Source organism: Mauremys mutica, chromosome 2 (genome assembly GCF_020497125.1).
Source record: "Mauremys mutica isolate MM-2020 ecotype Southern chromosome 2, ASM2049712v1, whole genome shotgun sequence".
NCBI classification, from domain to species: Eukaryota; Metazoa; Chordata; order Testudines; family Geoemydidae; genus Mauremys; species Mauremys mutica.
The window spans coordinates 230,088,938-230,112,185 of NC_059073.1; the positions used below are offsets into that span (position 1 = coordinate 230,088,938).

General features: G+C 42.7%; 1 protein-coding gene and 1 long non-coding RNA gene across 5 annotated transcripts in view; one reads left to right on the top strand and one right to left on the bottom strand.

The window, feature by feature from the left end:
- Positions 1-23,248, top strand: part of CPVL (carboxypeptidase vitellogenic like) — a 97,957-nt gene that overhangs the window by 16,656 nt on the left and 58,053 nt on the right. For all 4 annotated transcript variants that reach the window (XM_045007580.1, XM_045007581.1, XM_045007582.1 and 1 more), the window contains exons 2-7: positions 2,277-2,483; positions 3,836-3,954; positions 9,127-9,241; positions 14,519-14,577; positions 15,537-15,613; positions 17,936-18,002. In XM_045007580.1, the coding sequence (XP_044863515.1) occupies positions 2,294-2,483; positions 3,836-3,954; positions 9,127-9,241; positions 14,519-14,577; positions 15,537-15,613; positions 17,936-18,002 (627 nt within the window). In that variant the 5' untranslated portion in view covers positions 2,277-2,293. The remainder of the gene's footprint in view (positions 1-2,276; positions 2,484-3,835; positions 3,955-9,126; positions 9,242-14,518; positions 14,578-15,536; positions 15,614-17,935; positions 18,003-23,248) is intronic.
- On the bottom strand, positions 10,100-21,601 carry LOC123364996. Its single transcript, XR_006577393.1, has 3 exons — positions 21,151-21,601; positions 17,264-17,477; positions 10,100-10,315 (listed from the first exon to the last, which is right to left on the bottom strand). It is a non-coding gene; the product is annotated as an uncharacterized LOC123364996 (long non-coding RNA).

Sequence of the window (23,248 nt, forward strand, 5' to 3'; positions counted from 1 at the left end):
AAATCTGCAATACAAGAAAATCCATTTAGAGCTAGGGCAAATAAATGCTCCAACTTCTTTTACATTAGAGAACAGTTCTGTTGCTGCATGATCTCTGAACACAACTGGAATTATCATTGATTTACTTTGGTCTCTTAAGCCTTGTCTGTATTTACAGAGGGCCTGTGCAAGGAAGCAGTGTCTCTTGCTATTTTAATCTGCTGCTTCTAACATGGCTCCAGCCCCCATGTGGAAGGGGCCCTAAGTGTAACAGCTGGTGTGAATGTTTATATCTTTACATGTATATTAACTTTTCAGTAAAACAGAGACAGAGGGCTGAAATGTTTGCACTTCCGTATGGTTTGTTTCTTCTGTGATGTCTCTGTGAAGTAACACTGCTTTTAATTCCAAGGGATGCTGGGGGCTGAAGGAGGGGTAACCTGTTGTAATGGGCTCCTGAGGTACACTACATGCTTGTAAGAGGGATGCTGCCTCTGCGTAATCTTTTTAGCTGTACCACTGCCTCAGTTTCCCCTTTGTATATAACAGCATGCCACAAATCTTAGTAACATATAAGATCTTCCTTCTGGGTCTTCAAATACCATTCAAAATGGCCCCCACCCTTTACAAAGCAGGTTTTCTCAAGTCTTTCTCCTAAGTCCTGGGGCCCATCCTTTAATGCGAGAGTTCCAGGCAGCTGATTCACTGCTCAGCTACAAGGGTTCACACTATCTTCAGGCTGTCCCTGCCAGGGGCGGCTCTAGGAATTGTGCTGCCCCAAGCAGGGCGGCACGCCGCGGGGGGCACTCTGGCGGTCGCCAGTCCCGCAGCTCTGGTGGACCTCCCGCAGACGTGCCTGCGGAGGGTCCGCTGGTCCCGCAGCTCCGGTGGACCTCCCGCAGGCACGCCTGCGGATGCTCCACCGAAGCCGCGGGACCAGCAGACCCTCCGCAGGCATGTCTGCGGGAGGTCCACCGGAGCCACCTGCCACCCTCCTGTGGCACGCCGCCCCAAGCACGTGGTTGGCGCACTGGGGTCTGGAGCCGGCCCTGGTCCTTGGCTTGCTTACCAGCTTCTTGCCCCAGCTGTGTTTGGGCGCACTCTGTTTATTGGACCCTCAGTGAGCTCATGCAGCTCTTTTTCCTCTTTGGTTACAGGGATTTAGTCCTTGGCCCAGCCTCTCTTCAGCTATTTCCTGGGCTCTGCCATGAGGGAAGTAACAGCTCTTCTCCAAGCTTCCCCAGATAGAGGCTTTCAAGCAGCCCCTGCTTCTCACACAGGCCTTCTCCCAGACTGGGCAACTGGCCTTGACTTTTATTGTCTGCCTTGCTTATGTGATCCCAGGACACTCCAGTTAGTCCTGGTGGACTACATCCCTCAGAATTCCCAGCTGTGCTGGGTCATACCTGCACTTACAGGACCTAGTGCCCTGGTACAGTGCTGTACAAATAAAATCCCCAAATCCTCAATGTGTAGGCTTGACAACTACAGATACACTATAAAAATAACAGTTGAAAACTCTTTCTCTTACCTATGACTTGCTCCCTTCCCCTCCAATGACTGATGTCAGAACCACCACAAGGAAGTATTAGAATGAATAATTTATGTCACTGCAGCGCCTGGAGGTCCAGATCAGGGATTGTGCTTGGCACCTTGCACACATAAGAAAAAGATGGTCTCTACACCAAAGAGCTTAAGTATTTAAATATTCTGCTTTCTGTGTTGGTGTTTTGTTTCTTGTTTTTGTGGTTTTTGTACTTGTTTCTCCTTCAATGGTTGCAATATTGAACGCTGCACATAAGACTTGTACATAGGTTGTTTTTAAAATGCAAAAAAATCACTTTTTTAACTCTGATGTGGGTGTGGGTCTGAGCCAACATTCCAGAGGGAAACAACTCCAAAGTTCAAAATACTGAAGAGCAAAACTTGTACTCTGTAGTGTGGGCCGCTCACTGGTTTAAGAATAATATTACTGATGTTGGATCTCGCCTCTTAAGAATATTTGTGACAGCTTTCTGGTTTCCCCTCAGTAGTGCAAGTTGTCTGCTTTGTGCTTTGTAAAACAGCAGCAACTCTCTATATTTGTGCTTTATTGCTGTGGAAGTGAGAACAACTTAAAGAAGTGAAAGTGCTTTGTTCTGCAGTAGATATTAGATAATGGGTGCCTAGAGGACTCCTAATATGTGTGTTAAGATGGGGATAAAACTATATGACATGACAAACCATTAAGCAAAACAAAGTGATTGCAGCAGCAAATTCCTTTTTGTGTCTGACTTGTGGTATGCTGTCTTTTCTAGGGGGATTAAATGACAAAATGTGGAAGGCGACTGTTCTGCTGACTTTGCTGAGCCTGAGTGTGACCTTCGAGCTAGGTCGTGCTCGTAAACAATGGAGTGTCTTTCGCAACATGTTTAAAAGGATCCGCTGTTCCACACCATCAAGAGGAGACCCAGGGCAGCCACTCTTCCTTACCCCTTATATTGAAAGTGGGAGACTTGAGGAAGGTAAGATGTTTACAAGTTACCTGCCTAGAAAAACGACCTCTTTCTAAACTTTCTGTAGAACCCTTACTAACTTGCACTAATGACTGGGAACAGCTGTTCATTACTGAAGCTTGGAAGCTATAGGGTATGTCTACACAAAGTCAAATAAACCTGTGGCTGGCCCAGGTCAGCTGACTTGGGCTCCGGGGATGAAAAATTGCTGTGTAGATGTTTGCGCTTGGGCTGGCGCCTGAGCTCTGTGAGGATGGAGGGTCCCAGAGCTCGGGATACAGCCTCAGCCTGAATTTCTACACAGCAATTTTAGTCCAGCAGCCTGAGCCCAAGTCAGCTGACCTGAGTCAGTTGGAGCTGTGCTGCAGAGCTTTTATCCCCGTGTAGACATTGAACAACAAGGAGATTGTGCAGCATAATGAACTGTTCACTTGGCAAGTGCAGATTTAGTTAGCTGTGATGCTACATAAAATACTACTAAACATAATGTAAAATAATCTTTTAAAAGAATTGAGGTATTAGAAACTTGAGGCCTACCTATAGCCCTCTGCTGTGGAAGTGCCTTGAGAAGTACAGAGATAGAAGAATAAGAATTTTGATGCATAAAACCTCACTGTTAAAGTGCAATATCATTTTAACACCTCTACAATTGTTCACTTAAATTGGTACAAACATGTGGCAAATGACATGAATATAGGAGCCGACTAAGATGGTTCAGATGTTGCATCTCATACAAGAAAAGTTGCATCCTAGAGAGGGTCTGATTGATGAGAGAAACTCCATTGCTTTTCTTGTATTTGTTTTACTTGTTGCTTTTTAGTAAGGGGATCAGTGTTCTTCCCTTTCAGATAGAGCCCTGACTGCCGTACATGTGTGTTTGTAGTAAATGTAGAATTGATATATATGTAAATTCTAAGTTCAGGCCCATCTCTAGACATGGCACACAGAATCTGAACCATCCCAGCCTTTGGGAAATTTCGGTTTGGAGTGTTGCATCTTAGAATCCCACTAATATACTTAACGCTGAGGGAGAGGGAGGCATTTCTGTATTCAGGCTGTGAAAATTTTGAGAACCACAAGTGCTCTTGGATGTTGCCTCTCATTCACAACTGAGGTCTTCAGAGTGATGAATTCCCATTCCAGATCCCATGGAGAAAGGGTAGGGTCCAGGAAGCATGGCTGCTTGAGGGGTAGTATTTGCTATGAGAGGCAAGTGGGTAGTGAGCTGTTCCCTCCCTGTTCTCTTCTCTGGTCAGTGAGGGATCTGCATGTCCCTAGGTTTATTCCTTGTAATGACAGACATGTTAACCTGAATACTCCTCTCTTTATTGCTTGTTTCAATCTTTTTTGTCTCTCTCTAGGAAGGCAGTTAAGTTTGGTTGGGCCTCTCCACGGAGTAAATGTGAAGAGTTACTCTGGCTATCTCACAGTGAACAAGACTCACAACAGCAATCTCTTCTTCTGGTTCTTCCCTGCTGAGGTAAATGTACTATTGAGATGAAATACTCTTGTGCCATTTAAAAAACAACACCCGCCCCCCACTTAGTGTATTTACAACAGAAAGCTGACTACAGAATAGCAGTACTTTACCTTGAAAGCTAGGCATAACAGAAACCAAACATGAGCATCTATTTAATAAGGGTGAACATCTATTTAATGGTAGCCAGACAACACAATACATTCCTCTTGAAAGGATTGCTTGTACTTTACCTCCTTTTTTTCCCCAGCCACAACATTCTAGGTGGCTGCAGCTTGGCTTGAAATGGCTGTAGGCTGATTTGAGAAGTCTAAAATTGATCTCAGATCAGTTTGTGTGTGTGTGTGTGTGTGTGTGTGTGTGTGTGAGAGAGAGAGACAAACTTGTGCAAACTTGCTGTAATGTAGGGAAGGTGCGTCTAGAGGGGTTTTCCTAAGCAACTTTTTATAGAAATAGGCAACTGTGAGAATGAAATGGTTATCATTTTCGTTATTGCAAATTCATTTCCTGTATCTTTACTCACACTCTCTTCCTTGTCCTTGATCTCACTAGCCTTCTTATTTGTAACCTTCTGCCTCTTCCTTCTTATGTTTCCTGTATAGATTGAACTTTTGTCAATCTGTTCCTTAGCTGAGAATTATCTCAAGCTCTAATTATGCCCATTTCATCATGTATAGGATAGAAAGCTTGTGATTGTAACTTTGTTCTCTTACAAATAAATCTTGGATGACTTTAAAAAAAAAAACGGGGAAAATCAGTGTTCAGTTTCTAATCTTGGTGTTCAGTATTGCTCTAACTATTAGATTGCAGGGGAATTCATTTAATATTCTGAAATTACTAGAGAATGTAGGGGAAGCTGTATTCAAATATAGTATTGAACCTTAGAGAGCTGATATTTTCCAGACTGTTAGCAAAATGAATCTGTTGTGAGGAGGTATGATGTGTGCAATCTCCAACAGGTGTATATGGTTTATTTAATTTAAAAAAAAACCCCAAACCCTAAAATCAACTAGCCCAGCTCTATCATGCTATATTTTTTTGCTCTGAGAAGATACTGATGTGCTGTACCAGCTTGTATAATGGTATTTTAAATTATGCTCCTATCTAAAGGGGGAAAGTGGCTTTGAGACATATGGCAAGGTGATAGCCCCAAGATTATTTCAGTATCTCAGAGCATGGATCTGTGACAGTTAGTGGGGGGAGGGATAGCTCAGTAGTTTGAGCATTGGCCTGCTAAACCCAGGGTTGTGAATTCAATCCTTGAGGGGGCCACTTAGGGATCTGGGGCAAAAATCAGTACTTGGTCCTGCTAGTGAAAGCAGGGGGCTGGACTCAATGACCTTTCAAGGTCCCTTCCAGTTCTAGGAGATAGGTATATTTCCAATTATTATTATTAGTGGTGGTTGTAGGGATTTGACTGATTTCAGAACATTTGCTTATCCACACTTTTGTAACTGTTGAAAAGAAGTTAGTGTCTACAACTACTTAGAATCTTCCATTTTAGATAGCTATTTATTTGTCTAATTACTAGGCTCCATGTGTTGATGTAACTGACTAGTCTGATTCTTGCATACTATCTTTGGCCTTGTGCACTTTGGCTGTTTTGCTCTAGCTGCCCTTGTTGTGTTATATAGCTGGGTCTTCACAAAATAATATCTAGCTGTTTTGACTTTTTCAGGTGGCTGATCAGACATCTGGTCTCTGTCTCAAAAATTTATGTAAATAAAACTTACTTAGAGAGCTATACTCCTTAGGTACGGGGTGCCAAGTAGTGTGTGTTAAGATCTTTCCTGTTCTCAAGAAAGCATTGTTAAAAGGGTGAGGTATCAGAGGATTGTCCTGTTGAAACAAGGAAAACATTCTGCTACAGGGGGTGTCGAGGAACCGAGGAAAGAATTCATAGAATAGTTGACTTCACTAAAGTTAGGAAAAGTGGTATCTAAATGCTTTGCCTTACATATTTTATAAACTTCGCTTTTCAGGGTGTAACCTGTTCTCTTCCCATCCCCAAATTCAAAATCTTCAGCAAACTATTCTTTCTTTGGCATTTCCCTTTCTCTTATCTTTCCCCACCCTTTACTTAATTTAATTTCTTGCTGTGCCAACCAGTAGTCCCTGTTCTGTTGTTGGACCTCACTAAGACTTAAACACCTGCCAGTTTTATTCACCTCTTAGGTATTTAGTAAGCAATTAAATGGGCCAGTTATGCCAACACCTCTAAAATGCCTAATATTCCGCTATGAAGGAGTAATAGTATATGAAGTGTGGAAAGAATGTTCTCTCTCAAAATTACAAAACAGTCATTGAAGTCTTGTAAGGCTTCTCACCACCAACAAGAGAAATCTCTTTCCTAAAGAGGTAACACAGAATGTGGCTGAAAAAAGCTAAAAAGTTCATTCTTGGATCAGCAGCTGATAACATGAGGGGTATTTGGTCTAATGCAAGTCAGTTAATCTTAAACTGGCCAAATTTTGCTTTCTGTTTTTTTTGACATATGATTCTTCAAAAGGATGTGGGGGGAGGTGCAAAGAGACTCTGGCATAGAATGGGCTGCACCTCTGCGAAAGAAAGTTCCAGCATATATTGTTGCACGATCAACACTCACCCGCTGGGTGAAATCCTGACCCAGTTGGAGTTAATGGGAGTTTTGATATGGTCTTTAGTGGGGCCAAGATTTTGCCCAAAGTCGTCAGGGAAACCAGCTTTTCCCATACTCTGATTTTAGAGGCATTGTCCAGTTATGCAAACCAGGGGGCAAATCCTCAGATGATGTAAATATGAAATGCTCCATTGACTGCAATGGCATGAAGACAGTTTACAGCAGCTGAGGATTGGGCCTGGATGTCTATAAAATGGGGCATTAAAAAGCTCTGAAAATAATTATCAATGAGTACTCAAAATATTTGACAGAAAGACAGATCTGTATAATACAAGAAAAATGGCTTGTGGGTCATTCGCAAGCCCCTGTCAGGAGGGATTTCAGAAAACAGTACAAATAATGAAATTGCAGAACAGTGAACTTAAATGGAGATAAAGTTGAGGCCATCAAGCCAAGAAGTCCCATTGCATCATGTTTTTTTAAGCCTTTACTGGTATGAGTTAACTTCGGAATATTTTAGGGAAAAAGAACTTTGCTCTGTGAATAACAATAGACAACTTCTAAGAAGGATGTGCTCTAACAATATTAACTTGTAAAATGGCTTTAAATCCACTAATCCTGGGTGCTGTTGTGACAGCCCCACTGTTTCTGTATTCAATACTCTTGTTAAATAACCTGCCATATTCCTGATCTTCCTACTTGGATAGCATTATTTATACAGAACTGACTCAAGAAGGAGTCTCTAACAGAGGGTTGCTACTTAAGACTGGAGAAACCAGTTAACAGTTCTTTGTACCTGTTACACAAAAGAAGCAAATTAGTGCTGCAGGGTGAAAAAAAATGTACTCTGTAGTTTTTTTTTTAATTGTCTATAGTTAAACTTTTTTTTTTTTTTTGCTTTCAGCAAATTAAAAAAATGGCCTGTAGGGGGCACCAGAAGAATTCAGTGAACAGCTACCACAGAAGTCCAATTGAATATACACTTACTAATATCATCAGTAGCTGTCCTTAAATTATGTTTTTTCTGTTGGTAGAAGACACTTTAATAATGTATTTGGCATTTCATAGTGTATTTCTAGGTTCTACTGGCCTTCTTGATAAAGAAATAGTAGACTTAGGCACCTTTGAATATTTTTTGCCCTACGTCCCATTTTCCAAAGAGGCACTTTTGAAGTCAACGGGACTTAGGCTCCTAGGTTTAAGTCACTTTTGAAAATGGGATTTAGGCACTTTTGCAAAATTTGTTCTTAATGCTAGAGTTCTAGTGAAATCAAGAAAACTTTTTCAGAAATCCTATTCCTATTAAATTGAGATGGGCTGCTGTAAACCATTCAAAAACACAGAAGGGGGAGTGGGACCTTATGATGCCTTCTGTTTTGAAAGATTTTGCATAAAAGGGAAAAAAAATAAAACCCCAGTGAAAAAAACTTAAACATTTTCTTGGAGTATTGTGAGCCCAAATATTCTGCTAGTGTGAATAAAACAAAATCAGCTAGGAACAGTTAACTGAAATTAACAATGAGCATTTTTCAGTTCCCATCACCTGCTGCTCTGTGCATACCACTGACTACTCTTTTCTTATTGTTATCTTGTACTCCCCTTGTCTTGATCTGTTGTCTTATACTTGGATTTTAAGCCCTTTGAGGCAGGGACTGACTTTTTGTTGTGTTTGTACCCTGGGGCCTTGATCCATGAATAGAGCCATAGGTAGGATTGCAGTGCAAATCGTAAATAGTCATAACTACTCTCAATTCTCTCTCCCACAACTCCATGTTTTTCTGCAACCCACTATATCCTGGCTACTTATCAAGTCTATGTTTCTTCCATCTGCTCCCAACATAAGTCCCAATCATTCTTTACTTCTGGAATGGGAGACTTTGAAACCTGCTGCTTCCTCTTCTCCATTTCTGAAGCTTGCCCTGTCTGGCTCTCTGTAGCAGTAGCTATTTTTGGGGCAAGCATCCCCCATAGACAAATTGTGCATATAATAATGAAACGTCAGAGAGATTTGTAAGACCCTCAGGGTATGTCAGTATTGCAGCTGGAAGGTGTGATTCCCAGCCTGGGTAGACAGACTCATGCTAGCTTAGCTGTAGCTAGCCTGCTAAAAATAGCAGTGTGAACACTGTGACATTGATGGTGGCTTGCACTAGCCACCTGAGTCATGCTTGCCCAACACCTTGGATTTGAGGTTGGGTGGCTAGCCCAAGATGCCACCGGTGCTATTACATCCACACTACTCTATTCTCCCTTTGCTAGCATGAGCTGAGCTAGCGTGAGTCTGTCTACATGCGTGGGGAGTCACATCTTCCCAGCTGCAGCGTAGACAGAACCTTAAAGATTCGAAAAGGCTAAAACTGATTCTTGTCAATGAAGGTAACAAATAATGTGTATTTCTTTTCACATAGGACAAGTCTACATTACTGCGCTGCATAGGTGCAGCTGTACCAATGTGGTGTGGCTGGTGAAGATGAATTATGCTGATGGGAGAGCACTAAGTTACATTGACTTAAGCGGTAGTGTAGATCAGCCCATAGTATAATGGCATCTATTTCTTTTGTCTCTTCTTTAAACAGGTGCAGCCAGAGGATGCCCCGGTCCTTCTCTGGCTCCAAGGTGGACCAGGAGGATCATCAATGTTTGGGCTTTTTGTTGAACATGGCCCATATGTTGTCGACAAGAATCTCAGATGTAAGCATTGCTTGTGTTCTGTGAATTCTGAAGAGTCTTTTTTTTTTCTATTACTTAGGCTTGATCTATGCTTAAAACTTAAATCGGTATGGCTATCTGGTCAAGGGTGTGAAAAAACTACAACCCTGACTGACAAAGATATACTAACAAAACCCACAGTGTAGATGCAGCTGTGCTAACAGAAGAATGCGTCTGTCAGCATAACTAACATCATCTGGGGACGTGGTGTTCCAAAACTGGTAGAACAAACTACTTCTGTTGGTGTATACTGTGTCTACACTAGGGGGCTTTGCCAGCATACCTACACCAGCATAGGCTCTATAGTGTAGACATAGCCTTCGCTTTATGCCTTGCAGTGAAGAGTTTTAACATACTTATAGGCATGGAATTATTTTATTTTTTCTGTATTCTGATTGCTGTGCATATTTTTAATTTGTCCTTTTGAGGCAATTTGAAAACTATTTGGTTTATCTTCTGATACTATTTGTTTTGTACCTATTTTGGAATGTATTTTATTTCAACACAGGAAGCTAACTAAAGATTTAAGAAACATTAAGAATATATATTTTTTAAAATGTGTGACTTTCTGGTCATCTTGCTACCAAAATAAGCCTTCTCTTTTCATTCAGCATGAAAATAACCATAATTTTGTGAAAAGAGAGGGAAGTAGAACTGAACTCCCTTTTTTTTTTTTTTTTAAATAAAGGAAAGGGCTTAGATTTCAGCATGATACGTGAAGAGCTGCGTTGAGCTTAACTCCTGAACATACCAAAGTAATGGGAATATATGCAATTGTCTTTCTTTGGAAGGATGAGGGTAGAAAATGGTTAAATCTCAAAAACGCTGGTTCACATAGGCCCTGATCAAGCAACACACGTGCATGGTCCTGTTGAAGCCGACAGAGCTAAGTGTGTATTTTGCTGGATCAGGGACAGAAAATGCAGACGACCCGTATGCTTTGGAAATCTGATTGATCTAGTGAGATTCAGACTTGTAACAGGATTTGATTGGATTAAGAACATCCCTTCTTGCAGTACTTCCTTGATTCTCCCAGATGGGCAGAAGCATATGAAACTGTTTAAAAAAAAAAACAACAACAGTGGGTTACTTTAATTACTTAAAAATTGGAATGTCCTACTATTATAGGCTTTGAAATGCAGGAGATTTGCAGCATGGCAGTGATGCGTTTTTACCCCACAACGTTAATATTTGGCCTTTTCTGATGTTTGAATGAATAACTCTCTTTCACCCCCATCATTAATGGAACATTAATGCTACTTTTCGTTCCCCAGTCCATTTTAATGCTATATCGTGTAGGGAATGTGTAAGAACTTCGTATTAGGAATATGAAATTGGAAAAGTAACTTGTATTCTGAGCAAAAAAAAAATATTCTAAGAAAAATACTTATTTTCACATTTATGTAAAGTTAATGTATATAGTATGAACTTTGGTGTTTTAAAACCTGTAAAAGGATTCATGGTATTTGTCACTTTAATCCAAATTTAACCCACTTAGTAGGTAGACTTCCTTGTAGCTGGCCCCCAGTGGGAAATACTGGTCATATTTGGCTACTGCTGTGCTATAAAGCTGGATTTCCAGTTGGCATTAAACAATAATAGTTTATAGGTGAAAAACGCTAGCCAAATTTTGGCTAGGTTAAACTAGTGTATTTATGCAAAGGCTCACATCACTTGTATGGCTTGAGTGCTTCTCAAGTCAGCAGTCCCACAATCTGTTCTGTGAATCAATGTAGCTCATAATGAACAACCACCTTATGAAAGTTCTACAGCTTCTTGTTCCTACATTATCCTAAAACCCACAGAATATTTATACTCAATGTGAAATTATCTACAAAAAGTACATTAAAATAACATTATTAAGGTTGCAAAGTCAAACACTCAAAAGTTAGGAAATGCTAGAACTAAGGAGGCCTCTGCAACCTTATTTAGGTTCCTTTGTGCTCATGCACTATGGTACTGTCTTTAATTACATGATCATGTGTTCCTCGCCCCAGGACCCCTGCTTTATTCAGTGCACATGATGGAGAGTGTTCACTTAATGAGCAGTTATTAAAAATTTTGTTTTATTCTCATCGGTCCATGTGTGGCCCTGTGCCAGATATATAGCACCCTATTAAACCTTGCTCCGAAAACAGAATTATTAATTTTTTCATGGGCTTTTCTGTAATGCTTATCAGTATAGTAACTGAAAGATTAATTAATGTCTGGAAAGCAATCTTTGCAACGCTCCTGTGAAATGAGGGGGCAGGGGTGCTGGAACAATTTGTACAGTGGTGGTGCTGAGAGCCATTGAACCAAACTGTAAACACTATATATGATGGAAACCACTTTGAGCCAGGGGGTGCTGTAGTTCCAGCACCTATGTGAGGGGGTGATATTATCCACATTGTAGGCCTGGTCTATGCTACACGGTTAGGTCAATGTAAGACAACTTACATCAGCCTAATTATGTCAGTGTACACACTACAGCCTTGTCCCGCCAGTGTAAGTGCCATACTACACTGACATAATAACTCCACCTCCATGAGAGGTATAGCGCTTATGTCAGTGTAATTAGGGCCAGGGCTTGTCTGTGTAGAGACACTGCGATACTTACATCAGCTGTTGGCTATCTTGTTAGTTTCATGACTCCAACTGACAAGAAAGCTGGGCAGCTGGAGCCCAGCTGCCCCCTTGGTTCCCCACTCCCAGCCAGGCTGCTGCCTGTATGCTCCCTGCTCAGGGAGCTTAGAAGCCCAGGCGGCTGCCGGCTGGGAGCGGGGAGCCCAGGGGGGCATCTGGGCTCCTGGCAGGGAGCAGTGCAGAGCTGAGAAGCCCTTGCTCTCAGCCCCCCACACTGCCCTTCTTCAGTTGGTGGAAGTGCTCCTGGTGTGGACTCACACCATCAACAGAAGGAGTAGGGTGACCAGATCACCCAGGTCAAATATCGGGACGCGGGGGGGGGGGGGGGCGGCAAAGGGGGAAAAAATGGCGGAAGAGCAAAAAAAAAAAATTCCCCACCCCCGATTCCTTCTCCCTCCGCAAGCGCTGGAGGGAGGCCCGGGAGACTCAGGGGAGCTCAGGGCCGGGGTGAGTGTGAGTCCGGGCTGGCCCCAAGCAGGCAGGACTTGGGCATGGTACCTGTAGGGAGAGTTCAGAGTGACCTGCGGGGCCAGGCGGCGGCGGCTGTTCTCCCCACCTGGGCAGCGGGACTTGAGAGCAGCCGCTGCTGCAGCTCCCACATCCCCGGGGGGAGGAAGCGGCCGCTGGCCAAACTTGGCGGCTGCGGCTCTGGTGCCCATGAACCCCCCGAGCCCGGGCCTGCTGCGGGGACCCAGCACGCACACCGTAGGGGAACGAACGGGGCTGGGCTGCCGATGCCTCCGCCGCGGGATTGCACCAGCTGGGCAGCCAGCCCAGCCCAGACGCGACTGGCCAGTGGCGGGGCGCAGTGTGCGTGCTGCTGGGTCCCCGCAGCAGGCCCGGGTTCAGGCCCGGGCGCCACGTGCTTGGCCACTTCCTCCCCCCGCGGCAGTGGGAGCTGCAGCAGCGGTTGCTCCCGTGTCCCGCTGCCCAAGAGGGGAGAATAGCCACCGACTGGCCCCGCAGGCCACTCCCTACTCTCCATCCAGGCACCGCGCCCGAGTCCTGCCTGCTCGGGGCCAGGCCGGACTCACACTCACCCCGGCCCCACGTTCCCCTGCGTCTCCTGGGCATGGCGTGCTTGGCAAGAAGCGGGGATTTGGGGAGGGAGCCAATGGGGCGGGGATTTGGGGAGGGAGCCAATTGGGGAAGGAGGAGGCAGAGTCGGGGCGGGGAAGGGCGCGAGCCCTTCCAGGCTCCGGAGCCTTTGCTTGTTTGTCCAGTGTCCCGACCTAACATTGGTCGGGACGCGGGACAAACAAGCAAATATCGGGACAGTCCCGATAAAATCGGGACGTCTGGTCACCCTAAGAAGGAGGGAAGTGTGGAGATCAGCCGCTGCAGTAGTTACTGCATTGGCTGTAATCTGACGCACCCTAGTACCGGAGACATGCCTGTAGTCTCCTTCCCCGGGATCCTGATCCAATGTCCATCTCCCCATTCCCAGCTCCTTGGCCAAGTCTTCCCCCTGTCCCTCTTCCTAGTTTCTTCTTCTCAGTCTCTTTGCCAAGCCCATCCTAGTTCTCCCTGCCATGCTCCAGCTCCTTGTAAGATCTGTCTCTTCCCCTTAAGCCAACTGGCTCTCAGCTTCCTCCTCCTTTGCCCCCCATCGTCCCGTCCCTGACTGATTGGCCCTCAGTTTCTCTCTCCCTCTCCAGTCCCAGTTTTACCAGACTCCTTTTCCCAGTCTCTGTCTATCCCTTCTCCTGTTTTTTTTTGTCCCCTTCACACGAGCCTCCTCCTCGCTGCTGGGGTACCAGCAGGGAGGTCACCAAGAACACAGGAGAGACAGGCTCCATGCTCTCAGTTCCAGTGCCTGGCCCAGAGCAGCCGCTAAAGTGAAAGTCCAGCTTCACCCTTGTATCCCTGTGCTGGAGCATGCTCAGTTGCTCTGTGGGGATGGTGCATGTGCAATCTGGTCAGCTCTAGGAGCTGTGAGAGCTTTGAGCATGTCTGCTAAAATCTACTGAGCATATGTGAGCTGTGGTGTGTGTGTTCTTTTTTTTTTTTTTAAGAGGCAAATTTTCACAGAGATGACAAAAGGCACATCCCTGACACAGTCGCCAAATTTCAAGTTCCCATTCCAAAGTATGTGGGTGTTAGAGCTAGTCAAAAAATTTGGACAACCTATTCTTTTTAACATGCATTAACAAAACTATGTATTTTTTCCTAGCCTCATTATCAGAAACAACTGAATCAGTTTTGTCTGAAACTTTAGACCAAGTTTTTTTTTTTTTAAATCAATCTTTTCTGTCATCAGCCCCAGGCAGACACAGAGCATGAAAATTTCAGCCAGAATGGTTATTCTGGCAAAGTTATAAGCAACAGAAAACATGGACTTATAATGGCGAAGTGTCAGGCAATCTTAATAATAGGTGGTGCTACCAGCCCCATCTATAATATAGAATATACTGGCAAAATACAGTAGCTTGTTTAGTTTTTTCACAGACATATTAATATCAAGTATTATGGCTGTTTCCAACCTATGTCACTGAAATGCGTTATAGGAACATGTTTATCTTTATCTGTGGTGAGAACTTTGTATTGATATTTACTAGTCTTTTTCATAGCATAACTCCTTGATTATATAATTTAAGTTTTTATGACTGACAGTGATGCCTTTTCTATTAATAGTGTATAAACGGAAGTTTCCTTGGACATCTAAATTTTCCATGCTTTACATTGACAATCCAGTAAGTACAAAATATGAAAGTGTGCGTGGTAGGTGTATTGTCTAGTTTATATTGTAAAGTTAACTATGTATACAGTAGTTCCAAAACATTGCCTTGATAATTCTGCTTTCAAGGTCCATTCTTAAACCTTTTTTGTGGTAATCAATTATTTAGAAATGTAGAAGAAGAGAGACAGAACTCCATATGACAAATGCTAGTCACATCACTTTGTGTGCGACTGGAAGACTCCCTTCATTCTACATCAGGGGTCCCCAACGTGGTGCCCATGGGCGCCATGGTGCCCACAGGGGCATCTTAATGCGCCCGCATCCTGGCCCCCGGGAGAGCACCTGCCAAAATGCCGCAGCAGCATTTTGGTGGGGACGCCTCTCGATGACGACGCTTGTCGCCAAGTGACGTCATTGAGAGGCGTCGCTCTCGAATTTCGGCGGGGACGCCTCTCGATGACGACGCTTGTCATCGAGAGGCATCGCCGCTGAAATGCCGCCGAAATTCGGCGGTATTTCAGTGGGTGCTCCACCGCCACAGTGGTCCTTCGGCTGGCGCCTGCCAGCCAAAAAGGTTGGGGACCACTGTTCTACAGTGTGACGGGGTGTAGTATAGACTGATTTACAAATTAGTAACAATGTGTACTTAAAAGCAATTTTGTTTTTTATAAAAGTATCAGGGGTATATTCCACTCTTCTCTTACTTGCCAAGACGAAAGTTTGGTTTTATTTTGCACCCTTTGGTGAGATCATCACCTCAGAAAACAGAGCAGAGAATGTAGTCTATCTTGAGTGCAAAAATAAAGTTTCTTACCTTTTAAATGCCCTAATAAGTTTTAACCTAATTTACAGTTTAATTGAGAGAAACCATATACTTGACAGAATCTTATTTTGCCACATGGCAAAAAAAAGTGTTAAGGAGCTAGAAGCAATTTTGTTCTCAAATCCCATGATTTTTCATTTCATTATCAGGTTGGGACTGGCTTTAGTTTTACTGATGATACGGGATATGCAGTAAACCAAGATGATGTAGGAAGAGATTTATACAGGTAAATTATGCCACCTTACTCCATTTGTTTCTTTGTGTTCATTTCTGTTCATCTTTATTTCCCCAAAGCTAGCACTGCTGACATCTTCTGGCCAGCTTCTAAAACCATTTTGATTAGCATTTACAGGAAATAATTGTTTTCTTCCTTTTTATTTCAAGGAATTGTTGCATGACATTAGGCTCATATGTAATGGATACACTTACAGTTCATTCTAGTTCTAGAGAGATTCCCAGTTTGAGCACATACTGGGAATATTGCTGCATTCAGTAACCTCTCTAGGGCAGGAATGAACTTTAAGTGCACTCATTTATTTGTTTCAGTAACCAGTATATTTAACAAAATAAAATAAAAAAACAGGCACTTAAGGAGAAATTTGCAGTGGGGAACGGATGGGGACTCAAAAAGAAGATGAAAAATTGCCAGCCTGAGTATGCTTCTGTATCTTGTCCTGATCCTTGTAATGCCTGGATGTAGGAAATAGGGGCCATAACAAAGTTTCTTGAGCTTTATTTGTTCTTCATGTCTTGCTCCATTCCTTTGCTCCTTATACTTTCTATAGCCACTTTTGGTTAAATGTTTCCTTGATTTCTGCTCACGCTCTTTAAAGTGGCCTCCCTTCAAATTGCTGGTTTCCAAATGTCAGTGCTGGAACAGGGCTTGACAATCTTAATAATTTATTCAAAATAGGTGGCCTGCCCCTGTTGAGAAGGACCTATTGCTGAGAAGTGTTTGTTGTTTGTTTTTATAGACTAAAAATTTAATGCTCCCCTTCCAGTGGTCCTTTTGCAGAACAGAATCTTTAGAAGGGCAGAAGGCTACACTGAATACCTTGTATTAGGAATATTTGCTTTACCACAAAATGTGTTGTGGGATGCATGTCTGTCTGTATTCCTAAGCATTAGAATGTGATCCTATTGGGTGCTAAGCACTTAACCACATGCTTTGCTGTTCCAGGCTGAAGTGCTCTGCTGAGTTGGGCCAGAGTGCTTAGCAGCTGGCATGATGGAGCCGCAGATCTTTTCCTCTGAAGCACTAAATGTTCAAACAGACTTACCTTTTTGTTTGTGTTACTCCCATAGTAAATATTTTACTTGTTTAACTGGCAGGCATCTTGGCTTTAATATGGAATTCAAGAAGTAATTTCATAAGTTTTAGAACTGCTTTTTGTTGTTAGCTTTTTCTCTAGGACTTTGTTACAAATTCCAGCTGACCTTCTATGTGGCTATTTACTGCAGGCATGAGACCCATCTCCTTTTGCATGACATGTATAAAGAGAAGCTAATTCAAAGCATCCATTGTTTATAGCTGTTTTTTAGTTCTTTTAGCTTCAGGCTTTCCAAGCTGAAGAACAGCTAATCAAAGGGTAGTGCAGAAAACTGATTTCAGCTGTCCTTTTATAGGTTTCACATTTTTCATGCATCCCACCCCCTTTCCTGCAATTCAGAGGCGAGGGAAAGGAAGGAAAGTCTAAAATCTTCATCAGAAATTTGGGTCTAGTTACAGGAAATTGAGCAGTAGTGGTCAATTTTTTAGCGGCCTGTGAAACCTCAACCCTCTCATTTTTATTTATTTATTTGTTGTTTGCTGGTGATTGCCTACTATGTTAGCAACTTGACTCACTCTTATAATTTTAATAATGGATCCTTGTACCTTCAAAGTATTGGGTGCCCAGTTATGATCACAGTGGTTTCTGTAGGTTATTCTGTGGCACTGCTTCAGAGAGAAGCAGCACCCTTCTTAGTTTGGGCATAAGTCAAAGGCAGTTGCAGTTTCCTCTTTCTGCCTTCTTTGAAAGGACAGCTTTGTTTCCTTCGACAGTATGGTTTATAGCTTCACCAGTTGAAACTGTCAAAATGCAATTCCACTGAGATTGAAGGAAGAAAACAAAAGTTAGTTAAATTTTAATGCATGGGTGGACATTATGCATACTTCTCTCAAATGATTCAGGAATTTCTAAATATCATGGTGTTTCAAAAACTTTTACTCTCTAAGGGTCAATTTTAAAATGTTATGACCTGTGATCTCTAAATTTGCTGCATTTTCCAGAAAATCTGTGAACACTGGGCAGAAGATTACTCAGTCCAGAACTATATATTTGACATGCTCATTAAAGGAAGAGTAGGTTTAAAAACAAAAAAAAACCCCATAGACCCCAGTGATACGCGTTTTCTAACGGAGAGAGTATTAATCCTAACAGACATGTCCTATAAAACTCCATATGGGATTCTGCTGTGTATTTGGAGTAAATTTACTTTAAAATATGTTACTAATTGGGGTGATTAATTTCCATGTAATCCTGATTTATACTTATTTCTATTTCAGTGCACTCATCCAGTTTTTCCAGCTATTTCCAGACTATCAGAAAAATGACTTCTATATTACAGGAGAAGTGAGTTCAGATAACTTTTATTTTACTTTCAAGAAAACTGTCTTATTTTATAATTAATCGTGAGCATGAAGAATAAATCTTCATTGCCCTTACTCTGACAGCAGAGTACTAAGAGGCCAGTGAGCAGAATGATGCAAGGGGAAAAAAACCAAAAACATTGACTGTTCTCAGGAGAGGAGTGAAGTGGAGCAATCACTCTCTCATGTAAAACTTGTAGTCTTTCTTAGCAGACTATAAGCTATTTGAAATATACTGTAATTCTTTAGGTATACCAATATCTGTTTCTTAACTTTTATACTGGCATATTTCACTCTTAAATGTACACTCTTCACTTTCTGTCCTTACTGCTTCAGGATGATCAACTAGTAACTTTAAAAAGATGTATATCTCTCCTTTATGTATATCCAGGAAACAGTAGTCACGTATATCCTTTTCTTAATTTTATATATCCCTTTCCAGACACTGTTCCGAAAAGCAGTCTGTTAATGTGATCTTTTTCTTGGAAGTATATCGAAACAGGTCATCAGGCAATTTCCCAAAACATACTGCAGATGACTTTTGGATGGAAAAGCTTTGGTTTATTGTTTCCATACACACTGAATTTATACTAGTAAGATTAGTGTCCTGCAAGGATCTGATCTTTCTGACTGCAGCGCTTTCCTAGGACATACTTTTGCGTTAACTCAGTGAAAAATTAATGGCAAACTTTTGCAACTCCTTCAATTTCGTTACAGTAGTTTCCCATTTTTGCAGCAGGAACTTTTAATTGCTCCATTGAGACAAGTTTCAGTCTTGAATGGGAGCATCTAGTGAACTTTATTTTCAGATGATGCTTTTTGACAATCTAATGTACAATTTTAAAATGCAGAAAAAACAACTTTGAAATGACATGGGAGGGGTCCATGTTTAATTTCCCTAAAGGACTTCATAATAGACTTACTCAGTCCACAAATAAAAATATGGCTTCCATAACTTTCAGCCCTGCATACACCGCAAGGGAGCTAAAAGCCCTGCTTGCTTTCTTTGATTTGTGCATAACCAACAGAAACAGTAATTGGTATGTAGCTAACAATTCAGATGCATTAGCGAGAAAGCTTGAGCAGGAGTTCACTTTCCCCTCGATGTCTGGGCTCTGCAGTGCCCAGTAGAAGTAAATAATAAAAACGTACTTCATCAGAGAGGTGTGTAGAATGCAGTCCTATCCTGTGTCCCTATGCACTTCAGTCTGGCACCATTATGTGCCAGCTAAGTTGTCCAAAGTGCAGTCAGAGGACTAAATATGGCCTCTGGCTTTCTTTGTCCTGTAACTTCAAAATCAGGCAAAAACTGATCAACTGCAGGTTTTATTGCTGAGGAACTCAAACAAGCATTTCTATCAGTCTGTTAACAAAGATGTAAGTACAAACCAATATTGTGTGTTTATTTGATGGCATGAACTATACAGATCAGGCATGACACCTGATGAGTTGCCAATGCAGCACTTGCTGTGTCGAAGTTTATTTGCCCTTAAGGTCTGTTTAACATAGCTCATTTATTATTACTAATTTTTATAACAGCCTACAACTTAAGAAATAGGTCAAGAAAATAAAATATGTCTATGCCTAGTTCAGCTTCTAAGAAAGAGTGTGTGTGTAGAACATTTTTTTCTTTGGGGTTAACTATTTTTATCTATTAAACTAAAAAGTTTGTAGGCTTTTTTCCCCCCAAAAAACCTTTGTCTATTTGATATATGACCCATGAAGATACATGTACCAGAACTTTAATTAGTGCATGCCTCTAAGTTGTATGACTAGGAATGAATAAATGTGTCTGTCTTCCTAGTCTTTTCCTCCATGCTGATTTTGAGAGCATCAGCTGGCTTTAATGAGAGAAGTGTCTGATAACACAGGGCTCAAAAACAAAACCTACTTAAAAAGAGTTCAATCTGCATTTAATTAATCTGCAGGAATCATTATTTTTTAATGTGCTTGTGAATCACTTCCTCTCCATGGCGAAGATTCTCAGAAGCACTGTACAGTGTAGTTGAAAATGTGAAATACATGAAAACCTGCTGCATATCAAAAAATCACCTGCATACAATTCAAAATGACTGAAATTGGAGGGGAGTGGTTTGCTCTAAGAAAAAGGGTAGGGGTGCTTGTGGGCTGTGACATGCATCTGGAAAGGGTCTAAACTCTTTTCGTTTTTACAAGTAAAAATATATAAAGATGTGTATGTCCTGCCTCAAGGCCTAAACACAAATAAAGCAGGAGTCTCTTAGCCAAAATGGAGATAAAAGCATAAGAAAGGCAAAAAAGCCTAACTCATCTTATCCCAGTTGCAGAATGGAAGAGAACCAACTCTATCACCCTTTCCTCCTTACTTTAGTGAGTTTAGCTCCAGCTGTTTCCCAACAGAGCCTTCCCAATTTCTGCTGCCAGAATCCAGGCCCAACTCTTTAGCACATCTTTGTGTGGTATGTTGATAGGAACACAAACTGGCTTAGCCTCCTTACTCTGCAAATCCCTACGCTCATAGCAAGCACCTGGTCTTTTCTCTGGATGGGAATTAGACACCCCCATCATGGGCCATGTGAGGTCAAGTTAATAAATACCTTAGGAAACATTTGAGTTGTCACTTAAAAGTAGGAAGAGTATAGACTACTAGTAATGTGGGACTCTCCCAGGCTGAAATTCCTATAGCCCTCCACTATTAGGTTCTCGGGCAGAGAGATCTGATGTGACAGAAGGATGGTATGTGAGTGTAGATACTAATCGGGATGAGGAGCTGTAGACGGTTTCGGTTGGGGGTCGCCCCTCACTTCTGAGGTCCGGGGAGTCGGGGAGTTAGCCTGGTGGGGCAGGAAACAGTCAAGGGCTCAGGCCCTCAGGCAGGGGCTGAGCAAATAGTGCAAGAACAAACCCCAGGCTCCTGATCCTGAGTGTCGGGGACAAAGGGGAGACTGCCACCCGTGAGTGGGGTGGCAGGAGGGTCGCAGGCCTGCCCACTCCACTACGTCCCAGCCTGGGGCCCTAACAGCGGCAAGCGGCCTGCTGCTGTGTCAGTGGAGATCCTGGCCGCAACACACTGACATCAGCTCTGGGGGTGCCACAGCCAGACTAGGGTCAGCTGCCCCCGGGCTACTTCCTACCTCCCGCTCTAGCAGTACCTGTGTCTGGTCGGTGTCCTCCACGGGATCCAGCACCATGGGCTCCTCAGGGTACTCAGCGAGCAGTAAGCTTGGCAGCTCCTCTGGGTTGCTTCTCACAAGCAGGCTTACCAGCTTCTCCGGGGTCTGGTCGGCATCAGGCCTTTACTGGTATGGCCAGTCCTCGGGTTGGTCACAGGCTGCAGGAATCTCCCCAGCGGGAGCTAGGCCACCAGCGTCTGGCTTCTCCGGAGGCCAGGCAGCTTCTGAGCCCTGGGGTTGGACTTTTATACTTTCTGTCCTGCGCTTTGACCTCTGGGGGGCGGGCGCAGGCTCCAGTGGCTCCGCCCACTTTGGCATCCGGAGGGGCTCGTCCCTCTCTGGGGCGGCTGGGAGCCAGGCTGCCTCACTACAGGAGCAGAGAGGTGGTCTTGAATGTCTGATATCCTAAAGAATTCATGTGCATGGTTCTTCATAATGTCTGTGGCTGAAGGCAGGTAAAATCTCTTGGCTTGGTTGTAGATATTTTGTGCAAGGACCATATGTAGTCTTTCAGATGATTGAGATTCCAAGTGCAGCCTCATCATCTTCTGTCCAAGCTGCTTATGCTTCTGGCAATCACAATTAAACCCCAGAGGCCTATTGGCACAAGACATTTCCAAAATACAGAAAGAAGTGGAGGGTAGATCCCCCCCCTCTTGCAGGTAACCATCCGTGAACCAACTGGTACTCTGGCTGGGAAGGGAGATCAGATATGCCTCTGTATCTGGTGACCTTTTCTGAGCTTGTAACTCCTATTATTTTTCTATTGCTCTTTCTTCTGGTACAGACACTGTTGGGCATTGCAGATGTCATATTTAAATAAAATCACTAGTACTAATGATGATGTACCAAGATAGTGTTGTGGTATCATGGTTGGAGATCATCTGCTAGGTATTTTCATTTTCTTTGCTTGGACAGAACCAACACCCCATGCCATTTCAGCACCTCCCTGGTAAGTTAGGTCTGCATGGGGAAATTCTGTAGGCGAGTCTTCTGCTCCTCTCCCTTCCCTGACTAAGGAGGCTCTGTGTGGGCTATATTTGATTGTAGTTTTACATTGTGTTCAAATATGGCTCTAGGTATCTGAACTTGGGTGGCTAAAGATAAAAATGTTGACCCTGGTCCCTAACAGTGGCTATTTCCTTCAGCAAGAAATCTGGTTACACACTTAATGGCTCTTGACTGGCTTTTGTGAAATGAGTAAGTGGCTGAAGTCCAGTTCCTATTAGTCTGACATTGCAAAATGAACTACCGTATTTTGCATTCCTGTTGACCACCTGGATCCATATTCCAAAAGCTGAGTGTACATCTAATACAAGCAATTGTCTATTACCTTTGAGGTTCCAAGGTGAAGAATGAGAGATTCAGTACCACCGCTGCCTGTATTATATATGTGGACTGTCTTCAATGCTGTTACTCTGGCACCTTTATCAACAAGCACTCAGTGAACTTTAATACTGTGCTGTTCCTCAGTTCCTTCTGATTGGCCTTGGCTTTGATTCTCTTTAATCATAAAGCTTGAGGCATCGTGTAAGGAGAATAGTGTTTCAAACTATTTACAGACTCTGAATCCTTTCTGAAAGCTGTTTAAGTCTTTATTCAGCCACTTAAGGACTTGACTTTTAAATTAAATAGAATCAGAAAGCTGTCTCTACACATGAGCCTATGACAGATTGCTGTGTTGTATTATATTTGGTTGTGCTTGCCAAGTTTTGTTAACTATTGCTAGGATCTGATTTTAAAATTCTGTACTGAAGTCCACTTTAAATTCAAAAGGACCAAATTCTGTTTTTCTTGTCTCTGTGCATTAGATATGAAATAGGTAAAACCAAAGTGGCAAAGTGTGTGGTGGGACATAAAAAGAAGTGTCATCTCTGGGTCAGATTTTCAAAATGAGATAGTCTGAGATATCAAATTCTTGTATGAGCAGGTTTTCATGCTTACATTTTTGCACATGCAAATTGAGTATCTGGATGCCTAAAACTTCACGGAAGTGCAACTTACATGAATACTTCAATTTTTGCTCATTTAATTTTGAAGTTATAGCCCTTTTGAAAATGGTACTAAATGAATGGTG